Genomic DNA, 17,135 nt, shown 5'->3' on the forward strand with positions numbered 1-17,135 from the left:
TTCCTACTCTGGTTTAATAGCAGAACATGGGGGCTCCACTTCCCCTGGTCCTTGTTCCTACTCTGGTTTAATAGCAGAACATGGGGGCTCCACTTCCCCCTGGTCCTTGTTCCTACTCTGGTTTAATAGCAGAACATGGGGGCTCCACTTCCCCCTGGTCCTTGTTTCTACTCTGGTTTAATAGGAGAACATGGGGGCTCCACTTCCCCTGGTCCTTGTTCCTACTCTGGTTTAATAGCAGAACATGGGGCTCCACTTCCCCTGGTCCTTGTTGCTACTCTGGTTTAATAGCAGAACATGGGGGCTCCACTTCCCCTGGTCCTTGTTCCTACTCTGGTTTAATAGCAGAACATGGGGCTCCACTTCCCCTGGTCCTTGTTCCTACTCTGGTTTAATAGCAGAACATGGGGGCTCCACTTCCCCTGGTCCTTGTTCCTACTCTGGTTTAATAGCAGAACATGGGGGCTCCACTTCCCCTGGTCCTTGTTCCTACTCTGGTTTAATAGCAGAACATGGGGGCTCCACTTCCCCTGGTCCTTGTTCCTACTCTGGTTTAATAGCAGAACATGGGGGCTCCACTTCCCCTGGTCCTTGTTCCTACTCTGGTTTAATAGCAGAACATGGGGCTCCACTTCCCCTGGTCCTTGTTCCTACTCTGGTTTAATAGCAGAACATGGGGGCTCCACTTCCCCTGGTCCTTGTTCCTACTCTGGTTTAATAGCAGAACATGGGGCTCCACTTCCCCTGGTCCTTGTTTCTACTCTGGTTTAATAGCAGAACATGGGGGCTCCACTTCCCCTGGTCCTTGTTGCTACTCTGGTTTAATAGCAGAACATGGGGGCTCCACTTCCCCTGGTCCTTGTTGCTACTCTGGTTTAATAGCAGAACATGGGGGCTCCACTTCCCCTGGTCCTTGTTTCTACTCTGGTTTAATAGCAGAACATGGGGGCTCCACTTCCCCCTGGTCCTTGTTGCTACTCTGGTTTAATAGCAGAACATGGGGGCTCCACTTCCCCTGGTCCTTGTTCCTACTCTGGTTTAATAGCAGAACATGTGGCTAATAGTAGCAGATGTGATCCTCTTTTCAGACATCAACAACGCCTGATTCTAGGAATGTCTGGGAACACATTTCACTCCACTGTTTGAGGAGCAGCCTCTCGTTGTGCGACAGGTGATTTTCCACCCAAACTGTATACCATGGGCTCTCCTACCCTGTTCCTCCTACCCAGTACTCTGTATACCATGGGCTCTCCTACCCTGTTCCTCCTACCCAGTACTCTGTATACCATGGGCTCTCCTACCCTGTTCCTGCTACCCAGTACTCTGTATACCGTGGGCTCTCCTACCCTGTTCCTCCTACCCAGTACTCTGTATACCATGGGCTCTCCTACCCTGTTCCTGTACTCTGTATACCATGGGCTCTCCTACCCTGTTCCTGTACTCTGTATACCGTGGGCTCTCCTACCCTGTTCCTGCTACCCAGTACTCTGTATACCATGGGCTCTCCAACCCTGTTCCTGTACTCTGTATACCGTGGGCTCTCCTACCCTGTTCCTGTACTCTGTATACCATGGGCTCTCCTACCCTGTTCCTGTACTCTGTATACCATGGGCTCTCCTACCCTGTTCCTGTACTCTGTATACCGTGGGCTCTCCTACCCTGTTCCTGCTACCCAGTACTCTGTATACCATGGGCTCTCCTACCCTGTTCCTGTACTCTGTATACCGTGGGCTCTTCTACCCTGTTCCTGTACTCTGTATACCATGGGCTCTCCTACCCTGTTCCTGTACTCTGTATACCATGGGCTATCCTACCCTGTTCCTGTACTCTGTATGCCATGGGCTCTCCTACCCTGTTCCTGCTACCCAGTACTCTGTATGCCGTGGGCTCTCCTACCCTGTTCCTGTACTCTGTATGCCGTGGGCTCTCCTACCCTGTTCCTGCTACCCAGTACTCTGTATGCAGTGGGCTCTCCTACCCTGTTCCTGTACTCTGTATGCCGTGGGCTCTCCTACCCTGTTCCTCCTACCCAGTACTCTGTATACCGTGGGCTCTCCAACCCTGTTCCTGTACTCTGTATACCATGGGCTCTCCTACCCTGTTCCTGTACTCTGTATACCATGGGCTCTCCTACCCTGTTCCTGCTACCCAGTACTCTGTATGCCGTGGGCTCTCCTACCCTGTTCCTGTACTCTGTATACCGTGGGCTCTCCTACCCTGTTCCTGCTACCCAGTACTCTGTATACCGTGGGCTCTCCAACCCTGTTCCTGATACCCAGTACTCTGTATACTATGGGCTCTCCTACCCAGTACTCTATACCATGGGCTCTCCTACCCAGTACTCTCTATGCCATGGGCTCTCCAACCCTGTTCCTGATACCCAGTACTCTGTATACCATGGGCTCTCCTACCCTGTTCCTGATACCCAGTACTCTGTATACCATGGGCTCTCCTACCCTGTTCCTGATACCCAGTACTTAAATCTGGGAAACCAAGTGAAATCCATTCGAGAACATCGAACATGTTTTCACAACGAAACATACTGAACTAAGCTGTTGACAGCCCCTCTGCATCCTTGAGGAAAGGGTGAGGTATTCTCTCGCTTAAAGGTAACGTGTCAGGCCATTAGAGTACCAGGCCATTATCGTCCTGTTGGAGGGACAATAGAACCCTGAGTACCAGGCCATTAGGACCTGATGGAGGGACAATAGAGCCCTGAGTACCAGGCCATTAGGACCTGATGGAGGGACAATAGAGCCCTGAGTACCAGGCCATTATCATCCTGTTGGAGGGACAATAGTGCCCTGAGTACCAGGCCATTAGGACCTGATGGAGGGACAATAGAGCCCTGAGTACCAGGCCATTAGGACCTGATGGAGGGACAATAGAGCACTGAGTACCAGGCCATTAGGACCTGATGGAGGGACAATAGAGCCCTGAGTACCAGGCCATTAGGGACCTGATGGAGGGACAATAGCCCTGAGTACCAGGCCATGTTGGAGGGACAATAGTGCCACCAGGCCATTAGGACCTGATGGAGGGACAATAGAGCCCTGAGTACCAGGCCATTAGGACCTGATGGAGGGACAATAGAGCCTGAGTACCAGGCCATTAGGAGGGACAATAGAGCCCTGAGTACCAGGCCATTAGGACCTGATGGAGGGACAGTAGAGCCCTGAGTACCAGGCCATTAGGACCTGATGGAGGGACAATAGAGCCCTGAGTACCAGGCCATTAGGACCTGATGGAGGGACAATAGAGCTGATGGAGGACCTGATGGAGGGACAATAGAGCCCTGAGTACCAGGTCATTAGGACCTGATGGAGGGACAATAGAGCCCTGAGTACCAGGCCATTAGGACCTGATGGAGGGACAATAGAGCCCTGAGTACCAGGCCATTAGGACCTGATGGAGGTACAATAGAGCCCTGAGTACCAGGCCATTAGGACCTGATGGAGGGACAATAGAGCCCTGAGTACCAGGCCATTAGGATCTGATGGGGGGACAATAGAGCCCTGAGTACCAGGCCATTATCATCCTGTTGGAGGGACAATAGTGCCCTGAGTACCAGGCCATTAGGACCTGATGGAGGGACAATAGAGCCCTGAGTACCAGGCCATTAGGACCTGATGGAGGGTCAATAGAGCCCTGAGTACCAGGCCATTAGGACCTGATGGAGGGACAAGAGAGCCCTGAGTACCAGGCCATTAGGACCTGATGGAGGGACAATAGAGCCCTGAGTACCAGGCCATTAGGACCTGATGGAGGGACAATAGAGCCCTGAGTACCAGGCCATTATCGTCCTGTTGGAGGGACAATAGAGCCCTGAGTACCAGGCCATTAGGACCTGATGGAGGGACACTAGAGCCCTGAGTACCAGGCCATTATCATCCTGTTGGAGGGACAATAGTGCCCTGAGTACCAGGCCATTAGGACCTGATGGAGGGACACTAGAGCCCTGAGTACCAGGCCATTATCATCCTGTTGGAGGGACAATAGTGCCCTGAGTACCAGGCCATTAGGACCTGATGGAGGGACAATAGAGCCCTGAGTGGGAGGGGGAACGTGTGTTTATGGGAGGGGAGGGGGAACGTGTGTTTATGGGAGGGGAGGGGAACGTGTGTTTATGGGAGGGGAGGGGGAACGTGTGTCAGAATGTTTTAGCTACTGTAGGTAGTAACATACTGGTTATTGCATCTTCAAATTAAATGGGACTCTCTGTGTGTGTGTGAATCTCTCTCTCTTTGTGTGTGTGACTCTCTCTCTCTCTCTCTCTCTCTCTCTCTCTCTCTCTCTCTCTCTCTGACTGACTCTCTCTCTCTCTCTCTGTGTGTGACTGACTCTCTCTCTCTCTCTCTCTCTCTCTCTCTCTCTCTCTCTCTCTGTGGGGGGGGGTCAGTGTTCGTTGGGCATGTGTCTGATGGTGTGGAAGATCCAGTCCATCTTAGTGGTCCATCCTCCATGGTGAGCATCGTTCATTTGCTTGGTGAAGTACTCCAGAGCCTCCTGGTGACACAAACATGTTATAACAGGTTATAACACACAGAGAGAGGGCTCATGGGGATCCGTAATAAATATAAATGCATGTCGTAACTTCACTACACATTAGGGCAGGAAAATTCAAATCTGGTCCAGGCCAGATCCACTGCATTTTTCATTGTTCCCCTCTAATCAGGGACTGATTTAGACCTGGGACACCAGGTGGGTGATTCCCCTCTAATCAGGGACTGATTTAGACCTGGGACACCAGGTGGGTGATTCCCCTCTAATCAGGGCCTGATTTAGACCTGGGACACCAGGTGGGTGATTCCCCTCTAATCAGGGACTGATTTAGACCTGGGACAACAGGTGGGTGATTCCCCTCTAATCAGGGCCTGATTTAGACCTGACACCAGGTTGATTCCCCTCTAATCAGGGCCTGATTTAGACCTGGGACACCAGGTGGGTGATTCCCCTCTAATCAGGGCCTGATTTAGACCTGGGACACCAGGTGGGTGATTCCCCTCTAATCAGGGCCTGATTTAGACCTGGGACACCAGGTGGGTGATTCCCCTCTAATCAGGGACTGATTTAGACCTGGGACACCAGGTGGGTGATTCCCCTCTAATCAGGGACTGATTTAGCCCTGGGACACCAGGTGGGTGATTCCCCTCTAATCAGGGCCTGATTTAGACCTGGGACACCAGGTGGGTGATTCCCCTCTAATCAGGGCCTGATTTAGACCTGGGACACCAGGTGGGTGATTCCCCTCTAATCAGGGCCTGATTTAGACCTGGGACACCAGGTGGGTGATTCCCCTCTAATCAGGGCCTGATTTAGACCTGGGACACCAGGTGGGTGATTCCCCTCTAATCGGGGACTGATTTAGACCTGGGACACCAGGTGGGTGATTCCCCTCTAATCAGGGCCTGATTTAGATCTGGGACACCAGGTGGGTGATTCCCCTAATCAGGGCCTGATTTAGACCTGGGACACCAGGTGGGTGATTCCCCTCTAATCAGGGACTGATTTAGACCTGGGACACCAGGTGGGTGATTCCCCTCTAATCAGGGGCTGATTTAGCCCTGGGACACCAGGTGGGTGATTCCCCTCTAATCAGGGACTGATTTAGCCCTGGGACACCAGGTGGGTGATTCCCCTCTAATCAGGGCCTGATTTAGACCTGGGACACCAGGTGGGTGATTCCCCTCTAATCACCAGGTGGGTGATTCCCCCTCTAATCAGGGCCTGATTTAGACCTGGGACACCAGGTGGGTGATTCCCCTCTAATCAGGGCCTGGTTTAGACCTGGGACACCAGGTGGGTGATTCCCCTCTAATCAGGGACTGATTTAGACCTGGGACACCAGGTGGGTGATTCCCCTCTAATCAGGGCCTGATTTAGATCTGGGACACCAGGTGGGTGATTCCCCTCTAATCAGGGCCTGATTTAGACCTGGGACACCAGGTGGGTGATTCCCCTCTAATCAGGGACTGATTTAGACCTGGGACACCAGGTGGGTGATTCCCCTCTAATCAGGGCCTGATTTAGACCTGGGACACCAGGTGGGTGATTCCCCTCTAATCAGGGACTGATTTAGACCTGGGACACCAGGTGGGTGATTCCCCTCTAATCAGGGACTGAATCACCAGGTGGACCCCTCTAATCAGGGGCTGATTTAGACCTGGGACACCAGGTGGGTGATTCCCCTCTAATCAGGGCCTGATTTAGACCTGGGACACCAGGTGGGTGATTCCCCTCTAATCAGGGACTGATTTAGACCTGGGACACCAGGTGGGTGATTCCCCTCTAATCAGGGACTGATTTGGGGACACCAGGTGTTCCCCTCTAATCAGGGACTGATTTAGACCTCAGGTGGGTGATTCCCCTCTAATCAGGGGATTTAGACCTGGGACACCAGGTGGGTGATTCCCCTCAATCAGGGACTGATTTAGACCTGGGACACCAGGTGGGTGATTCCCCTCTAATCAGGGACTGATTTAGACCTGGGACACCAGGTGGGTGATTCCCCTCTAATCAGGGACTGATTTAGACCTGGGACACCAGGTGGGTGATTCCCCTCAGGGACTGATTTAGACCTGGGACACCAGGGGGTTTCCCCTCTAATCAGGGCCTGATTACCCTGTTGGCTGTTCTCCAGAGGCTGATTTGGAACAGGGTTTTCCTCAGGTAGGGTCAGGGGTCAGGGGTTCTGTATTACCTGTTGGCTGTTCTCCAGAGCGAGGGTCTTCCTCAGGTACGGTTAGGGGTCAGGGGTTCTGTATTACCTGTTGGCTCTTCTCCAGAGCGAGGGTCTTCCTCAGGTACGGTTAGGGGTCAGGGGTTCTGTATTACCTGTTGGCTCTTCGACAGAGCGAGGGTCCTCCTCAGGTACGGTTAGGGGTCAGGGGTTCTGTATTACCTGTTGGCTGTTCTCCAGAGCGAGGGTCTTCCTCAGGTACGGTTAGGGGTCAGGGGTTCTGTATTACCTGTTGGCTCTTCTCCAGAGCGAGGGTCTTCCTCAGGTACGGTTAGGGGTCAGGGGTTCTGTATTACCTGTTGACTCTTCGACAGAGCGAGGGTCCTCCTCAGGTACGGTTAGGGGTCAGGGGTTCTGTATTACCTGTTGGCTGTTCTCCAGAGCGAGGGTCCTCCTCAGGTACGGTTAGGGGTCAGGGGTTCTGTATTACCTGTTGGCTCTTCTCCAGAGCGAGGGTCTTCCTCAGGTAAGCAATGTCATCAAAGGACTGTAGTTCAGGCATGCCACAGCCCAGCAACAGGGAGAACAGGTTGATGAACAGAGAGGCATGCTGTCGGATGGATAGGTACGCCTTGTAACACATCTCCTGGAACCTGGGGGGAAGGGGGGGGTTAACAGGGGGTGTGTTCTCTGTGTGTGTACTGTTTGTATGTGTACGGTGTATGTTGTACCTCTCAAACTCTTTGGTCTTGGTACACTCCTGGACTCCCTTACTGATGACAATCAGGAAGTCCTGTGTCAGAACGAAGGGAACTCTCTCTCTCTTATAGCCAAACTTTTTCTTCTTATGATCCAGGAAGTGGCCAAAGTCTATATGGAACAGCTGGGGGGAGAGACAGAGAGAGATGGAGGGAGCGGATGGAATGGATGGAGACAGAGAGAGGATGGAGACAGAGAGAGATGGAGACAGAGAGAGATGGAGAGTGAGAGAGAGGATGGATGGAGACAGAGAGAGGATGGAGACAGAGAGAGATGGAGAGTGAGAGAGAGGATGGATGGAGACAGAGAGAGGATGGAGACAGAGAGAGATGGAGAGTGAGAGAGAGGATGGATGGAGACAGAGAGAGGATGGAGACAGAGAGAGATGGAGAGTGAGAGAGAGGATGGATGGAGACAGAGAGAGGATGGAGACAGAGAGAGATGGAGGGAGCGGATGGAAACACAGAGAGAGGATGGATGGAGAGGGAGAGAGAGGATGGATGGAGAGGATGGAGAGGGAGAGAGAGGATGGAGACAGAGAGAGATGGAGGGAGCGGAGGGAGAGGATGGATGGAGCGGATGGAGACACAGAGAGAGGATGGAGAGGGAGAGAGAGAGGATGGAGACAGAGCGAGAGGATGGAGAGGGAGAGAGAGGATGGATGGAGCGGATGGAGACACAGAGAGAGGATGGAAAGGGAGAGAGAGGATGGAGACAGAGAGAGAGAGGATGGATGGAGAGGATGGAGACATAGAGAGAGGATGGAGACGGAGGGAGCAGATGTAGAGGGAGAGAGAGGGAGAGGATGGAAGAGAGAGAGGATGGAGGGAGCATATGGATAGGGAGAGAGAGAGAGAGAGGATGGATGGAGAGGATGGAGAGGGAGAGAGAGGATGGAGATGGAGGGAGCAGATGGAGAGGGAGAGAGAGGATGGATGGAGAGGGAGAGAAAGAGGATGGAGACAGAGAGAGAGGATGGAGACGGAGGGAGCGGATGGAGAGGGAGAGAGAGGATGGAGGGAGCGGATGGAGAGAGAGAGATGGAGAGGATGGAGAGAGAGAGGATGGAGAGGGAGAGAGGAGGGAGAGAGAGGAGGGAGAGAGAGGATGGAGAGGGAGAGAGAGGATGGAGAGGGAGAGAGAGGATGGAGAGGGAGAGAGAGGATGGAGAGGGAGAGAGAGGATGAGAGGATGGAGAGAGAGAGAGATGGAGAGGATGGAGAGAGAGAATGGAGACAGAGAGAGAGGATGGAGGGAGCGGATGGAGAGGATGGAGAGAGAGAGGATGAGGGAGCGGATGGAGAGGGAGAGAGAGGATGGAGAGGGAGAGAGAGGATGGAGAGGGAGAGAGAGGATGGAGAGGGAGAGAGAGGAGGGAGAGGGAGAGAGAGGATGGAGAAGGAGAGAGGATGGAGAGGGAGAGAGAGGATGGAGAGGGAGAGAGAGGATGGAGAGGGAGAGGGAGGATGGAGAGGGAGAGGGAGGATGGAGAGGGAGAGGGAGGATGGAGAGGGAGAGGGAGGATGGAGAGGGAGAGAGAGGATGGAGAGGGAGAGACAGGATGGAGAGGGAGAGAGAGGATGGAGAGAGAGAGGATGGAGAGAGAGAATGGAGACAGAGAGAGAGGATGGAGGGAGCGGATGGAGAGGATGGAGAGAGAGAGAGATGGAGAGGATGGAGAGAGAGAGGATGGAGGGAGCGAATGGAGAGGGAGAGAGAGGATAGAGAGGGAGAGACAGGATGGAGAGGGAGAGAGAGGATGGAGAGGGAGAGACAGGATGGAGGGAGTGGATGGAGAGGAGGGAGAGAGAGGAGGGAGAGGAGGGAGAGGTAGAGAAGATGGAAAATAAAAAATCAGAGTTACCTATTGGTTGATTTCTTCAGATAGATGGTATGTGTGTTACCTGTCCGTTCTCCTTAACCATGATGTTGGAGTTGTGTCTGTCTCCAATACCCAGGATGAAGGTGGCTACGCAGTACCCTGCACAGGACCTGGTGAACAGGTCAATCGCTCGGTCATACCTGGGAATGAATAGGGTTACAGGTCAATCACTCTGTCACACCTGGGAGTGAATAGGGTTACAGGTCAATTACTCTGTCATACCTGGGAATGAATAGGGTTACAGGTCAATCTGGGAATGAATAGGGTTACAGGTCAATTACTCTGTCATACCTGGGAGTGAATAGGGTTACAGGTCAATCACTCTGTCACACCTGGGAATGAATAGGGTTACAGGTCAATCACTCTGTCACACCTGGGAATGAATAGGGTTACAGGTCAATTACTCTGTCATACCTGGGAATGAATAGGGTTACAGGTCAATTACTCTGTCATACCTGGGAATGAATAGGGTTACAGGTCAATTACTCTGTCATACCTGGGAATGAATAGGGTTACAGGTCAATTACTCTGTCATACCTGGGAATGAATAGGGTTACAGGTCAATTACTCTGTCATACCTGGGAGTGAATAGGGTCACAGGTCAATTACTCTGTCATACCTGGGAATGAATAGGGTTACAGGTCAATTACTCTGTCATACCTGGGAGTGAATAGGGTTACAGGTCTATCTGGGAATGAAGAGGGTTACAGGTCAATCTGGGAATGAATAGGGTTACAGATCAATCGCTCGGTCATACCTGGGAATGAATAGGGTTACAGGTCAATTACTCTGTCACACCTGGGAGTGAATAGGGTTACAGGTCTATCTGGGAGTGAATAGGGTTGCAGGTCAATCTGGGAATGAATAGGGTTACAGGTCTATCTGGGAGTGAATAGGGTTACAGGTCTATCTGGGAGTGAATAGGGTTACAGGTCTATCTGGGAGTGAATAGGGTTACAGGTCTATCTGGGAGTGAATAGGGTTACAGGTCTATCTGGGAGTGAATAGGGTTACAGGTCTATCTGGGAGTGAATAGGGTTACAGGTCTATCTGGGAATGAATAGGGTTACAGGTCTATCTGGGAGTGAATAGGGTTACAGGTCTATCTGGGAGTGAATAGGGTTACAGGTCTATCTGGGAGTGAATGGGGTTACAGGTCTATCTGGGAGTGAATAGGGTTACAAGTCTATCTGGGAATGAATAGGGTTACAGGTCAATCTGGGAATGAATAGGGTTACAGGTCTATCTGGGAATGAATAGGGTTACAGGTCTATCTGGGAATGAAGAGGGTTACAGGTCTATCTGGGAGTGAATAGGGTTACAGGTCTATCTGGGAGTGAATAGGGTTACAGGTCTATCTGGTAGTGAATAGGGTTACAGGTCAATCTGGGAATGAATAGGGTTACAGGTCTATCTGGTAGTGAATAGGGTTACAGGTCTATCTGGGAGTGAATAGGGTTACAGGTCTATCTGGTAGTGAATAGGGTTACAGGTCTATCTGGGAGTGAATAGGGTTACAGGTCTTTCTGGGAGTGAATAGGGTTACAGGTCAATCTGGGAGTGAATAGGGTTACAGGTCTATCTGGGAGTGAATAGGGTTACAGGTCTATCTGGGAGTGAATAGGGTTACAGGTCTATCTGGGAGTGAATAGGGTTACAGGTCTATCTGGGAGTGAATAGGGTTACAGGTCTATCTGGGAGTGAATAGGGTTACAGGTCTATCTGGGAATGAATAGGGTTACAGGTCTATCTGGGAATGAATAGGGTTACAGGTCTATCTGGGAGTGAATAGGGTTACAGGTCTATCTGGGAATGAATAGGGTTACAGGTCTATCTGGGAGTGAATAGGGTTACAGGTCTATCTGGTAGTGAATAGGGTTACAGGTCTATCTGGTAGTGAATAGGGTTACAGGTCTATCTGGTAGTGAATAGGGTTACAGGTCTATCTGGGAGTGAATAGGATTACAGGTCTATCTGGTAGTGAATAGGGTTACAGGTCTATCTGGGAGTGAATAGGGTTACAGGTCTATCTGGTAGTGAATAGGGTTACAGGTCTATCTGGGAGTGAATAGGGTTACAGGTCTATCTGGGAGTGAATAGGGTTACAGGTCTATCTGGTAGTGAATAGGGTTACAGGTCTATCTGGGAATGAATAGGGTTACAGGTCTATCTGGTAGTGAATAGGGTTACAGGTCTATCTGGGAGTGAATAGGGTTACAGGTCTATCTGGTAGTGAATAGGGTTACAGGTCTATCTGGGAGTGAATAGGGTTACATGTCTATCTGGGAGTGAATAGGGATACAGGTCTATCTGGGAGTGAATAGGGTTACAGGTCTATCTGGGAGTGAATAGGGTTACAGGTCTATCTGGTAGTGAATAGGGTTACAGGTCTATCTGGTAGTGAATAGGGTTACAGGTCTATCTGGGAGTGAATAGGGTTACAGGTCTATCTGGTAGTGAATAGGGTTACAGGTCTATCTGGGAGTGAATAGGGTTACAGGTCTATCTGGTAGTGAATAGGGTTACAGGTCTATCTGGTAGTTAGACAGACAGGTATTTATAACAGGAAGACAGGCAGGTTAACAGAATAGGGTTACAGGTCTATCTGGGAGTGAATAGGGTTACAGGTCTATCTGGTAGTGAATAGGGTTACAGGTCTATCTGGTAGTGAATAGGGTTACAGGTCTATCTGGTAGTGAATAGGGTTACAGGTCTATCTGGTAGTGAATAGGGTTACAGGTCTATCTGGTAGTGAATAGGGTTACAGGTCTATCTGGTAGTGAATAGGCTTTTAATGCACTGGATCACAGCTCTGCACAAAACAGAGGTGTTTAAAGTCTATATATAGAGGGAGACAGACAAGTGTAACAGCCAGATAGTTAGACAGACAGGTGTAACAGACAGATAGTTAGACAGACAGGTGTAACAGGAAGACAGACAGGTGTAACAGACAGATAGTTAGACAGACAGGTGTAACGGAGAGACAGACAGGTGTTTATTTATTTGTTTACCTATTTAATCTGGCAGTAATTTTTATTTATTTTTTTATTTAACCAGGCAAGTCAGTTAAGAACAAATTCTTATTTTCAATGACGGCCTAGGAACAGTGGGTTAACTGCCTGTTCAGGGGCAGAACGACAGATTTGGACCTTGTCAGCTTGGGGGTTTGAACTTGCAACCTTCCGGTTACTAGCCCAACGCTCTAACCACTAGGCTACCTGCCGCCTCTACACTCTAACCACTAGGCTACCCTGCCGCCTCTACACTCTAACCACTAGGCTACCCTGCCGCCTCTACACTCTAACCACTAGGCTACCCTGCCGCCACTAGGCTACCTGTCTGTAACAGACAGACAGGTGTAACAGACAGACAGACAGGTGTAACAGACAGACAGACAGACAGGTGTAACAGACAGACAAGTGTAACAGACAGACAGACAGGTGTACCAGACAGACAGACAGGTGAAACAGACAGACAGGTGTAACAGACAGGTGTACCAGACATACAGACAGGTGTACCAGACAGACAGACAGGTGAAACAGACAGACAGGTGTAACAGACAGGTGTAACAGACAGACAGGTGTAACAAACAGACAGACAGGTGTAACTGACAGACAGGTGTAACAAACAGACAGACAGGTGTAACTGACAGACAGGTGTAACAAACAGACAGACAGGTGTAACAGACAGACAGGTGTAACAGACAGACAGGTGTAACAGACAGACAGGTGTAACTGACAGACAGGTGTAACGGACAGACAGGTGTAACGGACAGACAGGTGTAACAAACAGACAGACAGGTGTAACAGACAGACAGGTGTAACAAACAGACAGACAGGTGTAACAGACAGACAGGTGTAACAGACAGACAGGTGTAACAGACAGACAGGTGTAACTGACAGACAGGTGTAACGGACAGACAGGTGTAACAGACAGACAGGTGTAACGGAGACAGGTGTACAGACAGACAGGTGTAACAGACAGACAGGTGTAACGGACAGACAGGTGTAACAGACAGACAGGTGTAACAGACAGACAGGTGTAACAGACAGACAGGTGTAACAGACAGACAGGTGTAACAGACAGACAGGTGTAACAGAGGACAGGTGTAACAGACAGGTGTAACAGACAGACAGACAGTGTAACAGACAGACAAGTGTAACAGACAGACAGGTGTACCAGACAGACAGACAGGTGAAACAGACAGACAGGTGTAACAGACAGGTGTACCAGACATACAGACAGGTGTACCAGACAGACAGACAGGTGAAACAGACAGACAGGTGTAACAGACAGGTGGGGTAACAGACAGACAGGTGTAACAAACAGACAGACAGGTGTAACACAGACAGGTGTAACAAACAGACAGACAGGTGTAACTGACAGACAGGTGTAACAAACAGACAGACAGGTGTAACAGACAGACAGGTGTAACAGACAGACAGGTGTAACAGACAGACAGGTGTAACAGACAGACAGGTGTAACGGACAGACAGGTGTAACGGACAGACAGGTGTAACAGACAGACAGGTGTAACAGACAGACAGGTGTAACAAACAGACAGACAGGTGTAACAGACAGACAGGTGTAACAGACAGACAGGTGTAACAGACAGACAGGTGTAACAGACAGACAGGTGTAACGGACAGACAGGTGTAACAGACAGACAGGTGTAACAGACAGACAGGTGTAACGGACAGACAGGTGTAACGGACAGACAGGTGTAACATCCTGGACAGACAGGTGTAACAGACAGACAGGTGTAACAGACAGAAATAGGTGTAACAGACAGACAGGTGGTAACATCCTGACAGGTGTAACAGACAGACAGGTCCCAGACAGACAGGTGTAACATCCTGAGGGAGGTGTAAATAGAGGTCAACAGACAGTGTAACAGACAGACAGGTGTAACAGACAGACAGTCCCCTGTAACAGACAGCAGGTGTAACATCCTGTAGGGAGGGGTTAAATAGTTGTAACACACAGACCCCTGTAACAGACAGGTGGTAACATCAGAGGGAGGTGTAAATCCCCTAGAGACAGCCATCAACACACAGGTCCCCTATAACAGACAGCCAGGTGTAACATCCTGTAGGGAGGTGTTAAATAGAGGTCAACACACAGTCCCCTATAGACAGACAGCCATACGTAACATCCTGACAGGGGTTAAATAGCAGACAGACAGGTGTAACATCCTGACAGGTGTAATGGACAGACAGGTGTAACGGACAGACAGCCATGTAACATCCTGACAGGTGTAACGGACAGACAGGTGTAACAGACAGGTGTAACACAACACAGGTGTAACAGACAGACAGGTGTAACAAACAGACAGACAGGTGTAACAGACAGACAGAGACAGACAGAGTGTAACAAACAGACAGACAGCCATACGGTAACATCCTGTAGGGAGGGGTAAATAGACAACACAGGTCCCCTAAGACAGACAGCCATACGGTAACATCCTGTGGGGTAACAGACAGGGGGACAGACAGGTGTAACAGACAGTCAGGTGTAACAGACAGACAGTCCCCTGTAGACAGACAGCCAGAACATCCTGTGTAACGGACAGACAGGTCTAACACAGTCCCCTATAGACAGACAGGTGTAACATCCAGACAGGTGGCCTCAACACACAGTCCCCTCTAGACAGACAGCCATGTTCCTTGTCCTTGATCCAGTGGTGCAGTGTGTGGCTGTTGAACTAGAGGTCAACCCCCCTTCAGGCCTCCTTTACACTGGAGGGGTTAAATAGAGGTCAACACACAGTCTGCATGATGGTGTAGGGGTTAAATAGAGCCCCACACAGTCCCCTATAGACAGACAGCCATACGGTAACATCCTGTAGGGAGGGGTTAAATAGAGGTCAACACACAGTCCCCTATAGACAGACAGCCATACGGTAACATCCTGTAGGGAGGGGTTAAATAGAGGTCAACACACAGTCCCCTATAGACAGACAGCCATACGGTAACATCCTGTAGGGAGGGGTTAAATAGAGGTCAACACACAGTCCCCTATAGACAGACAGCCATACGGTAACATCCTGTAGGGAGGGGTTAAATAGAGGTCAACACACAGTCCCCTATAGACAGACAGCCATACGGTAACATCCTGTAGGGAGGGGTTAAATAGAGGTCAACACACAGTCCCCTATAGACAGACAGCCATACGGTAACATCCTGTAGGGAGGGGTTAAATAGAGGTCAACACACAGTCCCCTATAGACAGACAGCCATACGGTAACATCCTGTAGGGAGGGGTTAAATAGAGGTCAACACACAGTCCCCTATAGACAGACAGCCATACGGTAACATCCTGTAGGGAGGGGTTAAATAGAGGTCAACACACAGTCCCCTATAGACAGACAGCCATACGGTAACATCCTGTAGGGAGGGGTTAAATAGAGGTCAACACACAGTCCCCTATAGACAGACAGCCATACGGTAACATCCTGTAGGGAGGGGTTAAATAGAGGTCAACACACAGTCCCCTATAGACAGACAGCCATACGGTAACATCCTGTAGGGAGGGGTTAAATAGAGGTCAACACACAGTCCCCTATAGACAGACAGCCATACGGTAACATCCTGTAGGGAGGGGTTAAATAGAGGTCAACACACAGTCCCCTATAGACAGACAGCCATACGGTAACATCCTGTAGGGAGGGGTTAAATAGAGGTCAACACACAGTCCCCTATAGACAGACAGCCATACGGTAACATCCTGTAGGGAGGGGTTAAATAGAGGTCAACACACAGTCCCCTATAGACAGACAGCCATACGGTAACATCCTGTAGGGAGGGGTTAAATAGAGGTCAACACACAGTCCCCTATAGACAGACAGCCATACGGTAACATCCTGTAGGGAGGGGTTAAATAGAGGTCAACACACAGTCCCCTATAGACAGACAGCCATACGGTAACATCCTGTAGGGAGGGGTTAAATAGAGGTCAACACACAGTCCCCTATAGACAGACAGCCATACGGTAACATCCTGTAGGGAGGGGTTAAATAGAGGTCAACACACAGTCCCCTATAGACAGACAGCCATACGGTAACATCCTGTAGGGAGGGGTTAAATAGAGGTCAACACACAGTCCCCTATAGACAGACAGCCATACGGTAACATCCTGTAGGGAGGGGTTAAATAGAGGTCAACACACAGTCCCCTATAGACAGACAGCCATACGGTAACATCCTGTAGGGAGGGGTTAAATAGAGGTCAACACACAGTCCCCTATAGACAGACAGCCATTACGGTAACATCCTGTAGGGAGGGGTTAAATAGAGGTCAACACAGTCCCCTATAGACAGACAGCCATACGGTAACATCCTGTAGGGAGGGGTTAAATAGAGGTCAACACACAGTCCCCTATAGACAGACAGCCATACGGTAACATCCTGTAGGGAGGGAGGGCAGACCACCCTAGAACCAGCAGCAGACCACCTAACCGAACCACACAGTCCCCTAGACAGACAGCCATACGGTAACATCCTGTAGGGAGGGGTTAAATAGAGGTCAACACACAGTCCCCTATAGACAGACAGCCATGCTGTCTTTAACCAGCCCCTATAAACAGACCATCCCTGTATCCCACTGCTGTTTTAACCAGTCCCCTAGCAGACAGCCATGGTGTTAAATAGAGGTCAGACCACCCAGTCCCCACTATAGAACCAGAGCAGCCAGTCCCTACAGACCCACTAACATCCTGTAGGGAGGGGTTAAATAGAGGTCAACACAGCAGTCAGACCACCCATACGGTAACATCCTGTAGGGAGGGGTAAATGAGGTAACAGCAGCAGACAGACAG

General features: G+C 50.3%; 1 protein-coding gene and 2 long non-coding RNA genes across 17 annotated transcripts in view; 1 reads left to right on the forward strand and 2 right to left on the reverse strand.

Annotated features, from left to right (window-relative positions):
* Positions 1-4,395: 4,395 nt before the first annotated feature.
* zgc:158659 (uncharacterized protein LOC791141 homolog) overlaps positions 4,396-17,135 on the reverse strand; it is an 87,611-nt gene continuing 74,871 nt past the window's right edge. Inside the window, exons 21-25 of the mRNA XM_052460711.1 lie at positions 15,088-15,162; positions 9,343-9,460; positions 7,411-7,562; positions 7,170-7,332; positions 4,396-4,506 (exon numbers count right to left, since the gene is read on the reverse strand). Coding sequence (XP_052316671.1) covers positions 4,396-4,506; positions 7,170-7,332; positions 7,411-7,562; positions 9,343-9,460; positions 15,088-15,162 — 619 coding nt within the window. The remainder of the gene's footprint in view (positions 4,507-7,169; positions 7,333-7,410; positions 7,563-9,342; positions 9,461-15,087; positions 15,163-17,135) is intronic.
* Positions 4,657-6,563, reverse strand: LOC127906579 (uncharacterized). 15 transcript variants are annotated; one of them, XR_008061930.1, is made up of 8 exons: positions 6,437-6,557; positions 6,164-6,261; positions 5,935-6,081; positions 5,788-5,836; positions 5,467-5,515; positions 5,175-5,321; positions 4,930-5,076; positions 4,657-4,836 (listed from the first exon to the last, which is right to left on the reverse strand). It is a non-coding gene; the product is annotated as an uncharacterized LOC127906579 (long non-coding RNA). The 15 variants fall into 15 exon arrangements; XR_008061929.1 differs by lacking the exon at positions 5,788-5,836 and having other exon boundaries at positions 6,437-6,563; XR_008061942.1 differs by lacking the exon at positions 5,788-5,836 and having other exon boundaries at positions 6,164-6,212.
* On the forward strand, positions 4,944-6,045 carry LOC127906580 (uncharacterized). Its single transcript, XR_008061944.1, has 3 exons — positions 4,944-5,088; positions 5,138-5,333; positions 5,898-6,045. It is a non-coding gene; the product is annotated as an uncharacterized LOC127906580 (long non-coding RNA).

Source organism: Oncorhynchus keta, chromosome 13, assembly GCF_023373465.1.
Source record: "Oncorhynchus keta strain PuntledgeMale-10-30-2019 chromosome 13, Oket_V2, whole genome shotgun sequence".
Classification (NCBI taxonomy): Eukaryota; Metazoa; Chordata; class Actinopteri; order Salmoniformes; family Salmonidae; genus Oncorhynchus; species Oncorhynchus keta.